Source organism: Etheostoma spectabile, chromosome 15 (assembly GCF_008692095.1).
Source record: "Etheostoma spectabile isolate EspeVRDwgs_2016 chromosome 15, UIUC_Espe_1.0, whole genome shotgun sequence".
NCBI classification, from domain to species: Eukaryota; Metazoa; Chordata; class Actinopteri; order Perciformes; family Percidae; genus Etheostoma; species Etheostoma spectabile.
In genome coordinates this window covers 17,994,147-18,001,379 of record NC_045747.1, presented here as the reverse complement: position 1 = coordinate 18,001,379, position 7,233 = coordinate 17,994,147, and the positions used below count along the sequence as shown (strand labels likewise).

The following is a 7,233-nucleotide window of genomic DNA, read 5'->3' as shown; positions in this document are numbered from 1 at the left end:
TTTTCAACACTTTTGACACTTTTTTTTCAATCAACACTACGTTACACTAACTTATTAACTTTAGTTTTACAGTTATTTTTGGAATTTATGGTCAATAAACCTCATTTATGGGACGTTATGCCTAATGTTTGAGAAATTAGGAATTATTTAGACTGAAATGAAAGGATGGATGTTGATGGATAATCACAGACTGGAATATGTCAACTTTTACTCAATACTATTTCAAAACCACTTCAATTTTTTCTCTCCAAATGCTATAAAATTGAATAAGACCCCCCAAAATGAATGAAACTAGAGATTTAGTACTTGGCAAAGAGCGTGGAATCAATCCTGTTATTTTGGGGAATTAAAAAGAACATTGATATGGGAAAACGGGTCAATTTAACCCGAGGACAACATGAGGGTTGAAAACATTGAACTCATCTTAAACACTCCAGATGTTGTATTTATTGAGCCAGCTGTGAGGTATTGATCATGTTCCTTCTTCTGTCCTACAGAGGGTGTCCACGCTGCAGGTGAAGGCGCTGTACGACTTCACCGCAGAAGAAGAAGACGAACTCGGTTTCAGCGCGGGTGACATCATCGAGGTGTTGGATCCCTCCGACGCGTCCTGGTGGAAAGGGAAGCTGCGGGGGAAAAGCGGGCTGTTTCCTGCCAACTACACAATACAGCTGTGAAAAAAACCCACCTCAGGCGATGCACTTACTATGCCTGCACACATTCACAGACTCGATGTGCAGGTGCATCAAAAATGTGCTTTTGAACAGAAACACGGACTCATCCCGTCTTTGCACCCCACGTTCATCAAGCCGCCAGTGCCCAAAGGACCGTGAGTCTGTCAGTGTTTTCACACAATATTCACATGATATTCAAACGGAGCAGGAACTTCCTATAACCTGCCTCATGTTTACCTGCTGCAGGTGGCCCCCCGGAATGTTTTATAATTTGCATCATGACATGTCTGACAGCAGGTATTTATTTGCAAAGTGCTGATGAATCTGTTTCTGCTTTTGTTGTAAGTGTAGTCATGTTAAATACCATAAAAAGGTTTGTAGGAAATGTCCTCAATACAGTAAGTCTGAATGCAAAACATAAATAAAATATGTTTTTCTTATCACTGATTTGATGCTAAAACTTAATACTCTGAATAATGACGGCCTTCTGGGGACATTTATACAAAGAAAGACCAATTATATATTTTAGATAAGGACTACCTAAAATCTACAGTAGATTCACGCTGTTTTTATTATTCTATGGAACCCTGAGATTGTTTTTGTAAGGGACTGTCAAGTTGCATAAGGGCAACCAAAGCCAGCCAAAGATACACCCAGAAGAATAGATAGTTAGCCTTCAAAATAAAAGTTAAACTAGACCCTGTGTTCTAACTAAACAGCCGGGGGACTCATTTATTAATTGTGCGTACACACAGATGTGTGCATATGTAATGCGTAAGAACATTGCCACGCAAAGTCTAGAATTTACCAACTTGCACTGACATGTACAGCTCTGGCCAATGCTTACAAACTGAATCTAGTACAAAAATAATATTCTACAAATAAAAAGCATTCATGTGTCACAGTATGTATTACGCAATCAGCATCCACATATGTCCTGTGTTTCTCAAACACTTTTCTAGTTGCCTAGTTGGTATCAAACCATATAAAAGCTGTGTCTGATGTTTGAAATATTGTGCAATGGCTTATCTTGCGTTATTGGAAGACACTCAGAGGTCGCGCTGATCTGCTCGACGAAGGGACCTAAGTGGCTTCTAAGTAGGTATCGCTTCCCCAAAAATGTACTGCTGGATTTGGGTCGTGATATGTGTGACCTTCTCCCATGCAGCAATGAGCGAGCCAAACAATATTTGTTGGTAGGACTCTAACCTCGTCTAGCAGCACCTCCATTGCTGTGCGTGAGAAGTGCCTCTTCTTTGTTCTCTTGGCCATTATTATAGTGAGGGGGGGGAAAAAAAAATTCAAGTGGTTGATAAAAGCATGTGATACCATGTATGGTTAATTTCTGAATGCATTTGGCCTAATAGTGAACGAGCGGAGCCGTTAAAAACAAGTAGGATCACTGACTGATGTGCGTACGATTGGCTTGCACGCTTTTGATAGACTAACACTGACAACTGAGTCATTTTTACTTAATTTCTTAAATCAATTGAAAATCATCTACATTTTTCGACCTGTTTCTAATATTAATAGACCTACACATTTATCAATAATAACCTAATGTCATTTTATGAATTCAGCAACACTATTTTTGAACATCATCTCAATCCCAGAATCTTCCGGTTGAATTATCCTCACCCCCTGGATGTGTTTTAACCAACTTTTTGACTTTTTTTGGCCAGTAATGAATACCTTTTTATTTATATGAGAATCATGAGAACAACATGAGGCAAAGTGAGCAAAGGTAATTTAAACCTTTTATAAACAAAACAACTCACCATTATACATTTTAATCTATAATTGTCTTCTTCATTCATCAATTACAATTTTAGAAAATGGTGGAAAATGTTTATCCCACGTTGCCAAAGTCAAAGGTGATGTCTTCAGATAGTTTTATTTTGTCCGACCAACAGTCAAACCAGCAAGTATTCACAAATAAGAAGCTATAATTTACTGCTACAAATAACAGATTTTTTGGTACTCAAGCAGATAGCCTAATAAATTTCATATGTAAGACAGAAGTTGGAACATTTTCTATGCATTGTTGATAAAAAAAGGATCCTTAAGGGTGTACCATCTGCCCTCCCACCAACACCACTAACACCAAGAAAAGGGGCATTAACAGCATAATCAGGCTGATATATTTACAGCCAATTGATGTATACTTGTATCTATTTAGTGCTTTCATGGCCAAGTGCTTCACCAAGGGCCTTTAATTTACCTATCACACATGGATGGCAGCAGAGCTATTGCATGGCCTTCGGGAGGAATAATGGTTCAGTGTTTGGCTCGAGGACACTTCACCGTGGACAGGAGGAGCTGGAGACAAACCAACAATTAACACCTCCTGAGACACAGCCACCTCGTACATATAATCTGGATGTCATCTTTACAAGTTGACGAGAAGCACCTAAATGCACCATCAGACTGGCCCTCCCAATTTTCTGCTAAAATTCACATTATCCATGAAAATAATATGTAAGTAAAAGTCCTGCATTCAAACTAAGACCTGCATTTAAAGTGTCAAAAGTGAAAGCACTCGTTCTGAAGTCTAAATGTCCTCTGCGACTGATATATTATTATACGTGACATTAGATTGTTGATACTGATCCATTAATACTAAAGCAGTATCTGCTTGAGGAAGAGGTTTTTAAATACAGGGCTATAGCCTTCTGCTGGCTAGTTGATTTCAAAGGTTTCCTTTCCTCTACATTTTTAAATGAAAGTTTAGGAAATTTCTCTTCTGCGTAACTGACAACAACTCATACAGACATCCGGAACAGACAAGGAGACACAACTGCACACTGATGTTGTGGGTTGTATTTTGCACGTTACCAAATCCTCATCTGAAAACTAACAAACTACTAACATAGATAACTGTAGAGGAGTAGAAAGTATAGGGTTGTATCTGAAATGTAGTAGAGTAGAAAGTTGCATAAAAAGGACTCAAGTACAGTTGGCCTACAAGTAAACTGTAGTACTACAGTACTTGAGTACATGTTAAAAAAAAAATGTATTGTTTAAGAATATAATCTCACCCTATCCAACATAAATAGTTTCTTTTTAATGTTAAGGAGTTCAACCTGAAACTACTGGAACAGGGGGCCTTCCCAAACATGTCTGTAAAACAAAATGTTTTTATTTTGAAAGTGTTACAACAGGAAGTTCTATAATCCCTGAGTGGGCAATAAACTGCCGCGTCGACTTCCAAACAATAGTTAGTCCCGCCTCCTGCTCCCCCACCTGAGGGACTCACCTGAGCATCTGCCGTGCCGTGCCGTGCCGTGCCTGTCCGCACAGGTGTCGCAGCGTCGGAGAGCAGCGGATCCGGAGATGGCGGAGTCTCAGCTGGTGTGCATGGACGACGAACACGTCAACGAGAAGATCCCGGAGACCAAACCGCAGTTTTACTACAGCGAGGAGCAGCGCGCGGCCCTGGAGCAGCTCCTGAAGAACGGGGACGGTGCCTTCAAGATGCGCCTCAAAGAGGACAACGCCAAGGACTTCCTGTGCGCCAGGGAGATCAAATCCATCCGGGAAACTTTTTGTGAGTACGAGACGGACAGTGACTCTGAGTCTGCAGAGCATGAGAAGTCCAAGGCGTCCTCCAGCGCGGACTCCGGGGTCCACTCCACCTACTGGCCCGAGATGTCGGACACCGAAGTCCCGTCTCTGGACATCGGCTGGCCCGGCGGCAGCGGCGTCTACAAGGGGGTGACCCGGGTGTCCGTGTTCTCCCATCCACCCAAAGAGTCCGGGCCTCATATCAAGGAGGTGGTGAGGAGGCTCATACAGGAGGCACACAAGGTAACTTCTATTATTAACCTTTGTTCTAATGTGAAGTGATAGACTAACACTGACAACTGAGTCATTTTTACTTCATTTCTTAAATCAATTGAAAATCATCTACATCTTTCAACTTGTTTCTAATACTAATAGACCTACACATTTATTAATAATAACCTAATGTCATGTTATGAATTAAGCAACACTATTTTTGTACATCATGTCAATCCCAGAATCTTCTGGTTGAATTATCCTCACCCCCTGGATGTGTTTTAACCAACTTTTTGACTTTTTTTGACCAGTAATGAATACCTTTTTATTTACGTGAGAATCATGAGAACAACATGAGGCAAAGTGAGCAAAGGTAATTTAAACCTTTATAAACAAAACAACTCACACTTATACGGTTTCATATCGGTTTCACTCATACTTTTAGGAAATGGTGGAAAATGTTCATCCCACATTACCAAAGTCAAAGGTGATGTCTTAAGACAGTTTATTTTGTCTGACCAACAGTCAAACCAGCAAGTATTCACAAATAAGAAGCTATAATTTAGGATTTTTGGCATTTTTGCTTGAAACAAATGACTTGCATAACAAATCAATGATCAAAAAGGCAAAACACAATAATTTCTGCTTTGTCTTCTTACAGCATAATTTAGGTCCACCCTTTCTATGACGCATGCATGTGTTACATTCAAATGCAGGCAGATTTAGTTTAAAGGTCTCATGACATGGTGCTCTTTGGATGTTTTAAATAGACCCTTATATGGTTCCATAATACCATGTCTGAAGTCTCTTTCCTGAAATTAAGCCTTGGTGCAGAATTCCAGCCACTAGAGCCAGTCCTACAATGAGCTTTCCTTAGTACGTGCCATTTCTGAGTCTGAAGCTTTTGAGGAGGAGAGAGGGGGGGCAAGGTGGAGGCTGGGGGGTGTGGCCTTGACCAACTGCCACTTTGCTTGTTTGATAGCCATGATGTCTCTCTCTCTCATGGGTGGGCCAAATTCTCTGGGCGGGCAAAGCAGAGAAAGGGGAGGTAACCTTGCCCCTTATGACCTCATAAAGAGAAAGATTCCAGATCGGCCCATCTGAGCTTTCATTTTCTCAAAGGCAGAGCAGGATACCCAGGGCTCGGTTTACACCTATCACCATTTCTAGCCACTGGGGGACCATAGGCAGGCTGGGGAGAACTCATATTCATGTTAAAAAACCTCATAAAGTGAATGGCCATGGGACCTTTTAAAGTTTGAAATTTTAAAAAGAAAGAAAGTCGGATGAACCTGAAGTCTTCATGTTAGACAAAGTAAAATGCACACAACCACAACGCATATAAGAATGCTCCTTTTCATCTCAATCGTCTTTATGCTAAGCTAAACTAACCAGCCGCTGGCAGTAGTTTAGAGTGAGAGTGATATCTATTTTCTCATTTTACTAAATTTCAAATTATTCCTTTAACTTTTGTTTAGAGTTTTGATTGTCACAAAAGTTGGTTCCTAATCCTCTACATCCTTAAATTTAGTAAAACGTTAAACTAGGTTCCTGTGGAGCTGCAAGAGAAAAGATGACGTTTTCTGTTCTCACTCGACACAGTTTGCAAGGATAATAGTGTCAGATTTATCATCGAAATTCATAGAATCTTTTTTATAAACAATGGATCTTTGACTTCACACATAAGTTAACAAAAGTGGGCTTCTAATTTCTAGCCAGTGGCTGTCCATTTTACGCTCTGAAATGTCAACTGTTGGTAGATTTAATCCACTGTAGCTAACTAGCTAGCTAACTAAGCTAACATTAGCATAATGAATCCATTGTAAAGAACATCTTTCACTGACGTGAAATCTTCATTTTACCAGCTGACTCGTTGTAATTTCTAACCGACAGCCGTGTATTTTGTCAGATAAAGAGACAGAGTAGGTATCCCCGGGCAGTCTTATCCCTTTCTCCAAAACCTAAAGTATGAAGCAGTATTTATATGGATAATTAAAGACGCAGTAAGATAAGCCTTTATTGTCTCCTATAGGAGAAATTCCTCTTGGGCATTTGAGAGAAACAAAATGGCGACACATCGCGCATAAACACACAATGAACATACAGTTAACCTACATAGAAACATTATCTCATAATACCCCCCCCACACACACACACACACACACACACACACACACCTTCCAATCACAGACGAACAGAAGAGAACCCACCCCCAGAACACATCCTCCCCCTCGCATTGCACTTCATTTTTGATAATGATTGCACATTTCCCGTTAACTCATGCTGTGGTCAATAACTTCTGTATTGCATAATGCCCAATTGCATTATACCATATCAAATGTAACAAGCATTTATATACAAATAAAGGAAATAATAATAATGCACCATCCGGCATATTGCAAATCCCATAACCATAATTGCAAGTACCACAAATATTATTTAGTAATATTAGTCACACATTCATTACTGCAGCCAATACACACACACACACAGACACACACACACATCTTATCTCTTATTATTTATTAATTTGATTGAAAGCAGCACAAATGAGAATAACCAACTTATGTTCAGAACACCTATAAAACCTACAATGTGCTGTGTGTGCACATTTTCCACATGCAGCATTTTTTCAGTAAGACATTAAAAAGGGAAGGGTTAACAAAGCCTACAGCATCAATAAATAATACACATCAGTGAGTGAGTCATATGCAAGTTTAAACAAGCTGAGTGGTGCAGACGGGGGAAAGCCACGCCTCTCTAAATGTCAGCTTCACATCAC

At 40.0% G+C, this 7,233-nt stretch overlaps 2 protein-coding genes across 2 annotated transcripts in view; both read left to right on the top strand.

Moving 5' to 3' along the window:
* grap2a (GRB2 related adaptor protein 2a) overlaps nucleotides 1-1,315 on the top strand; it is a 23,477-nt gene extending 22,162 nt beyond the window's left edge. Inside the window, exon 8 of the mRNA XM_032537074.1 lies at nucleotides 498-1,315. Within this exon, the coding sequence (XP_032392965.1) occupies nucleotides 498-677 (180 nt within the window). The 3' untranslated portion in view covers nucleotides 678-1,315. The remainder of the gene's footprint in view (nucleotides 1-497) is intronic.
* A 2,581-nt stretch (nucleotides 1,316-3,896) lies between these two features.
* The window catches only part of fam83fa (family with sequence similarity 83 member Fa), a 19,217-nt gene continuing 15,880 nt past the window's right edge, over nucleotides 3,897-7,233 (top strand). Inside the window, exon 1 of the mRNA XM_032537061.1 lies at nucleotides 3,897-4,481. Within this exon, the coding sequence (XP_032392952.1) occupies nucleotides 4,008-4,481 (474 nt within the window). The 5' untranslated portion in view covers nucleotides 3,897-4,007. The remainder of the gene's footprint in view (nucleotides 4,482-7,233) is intronic.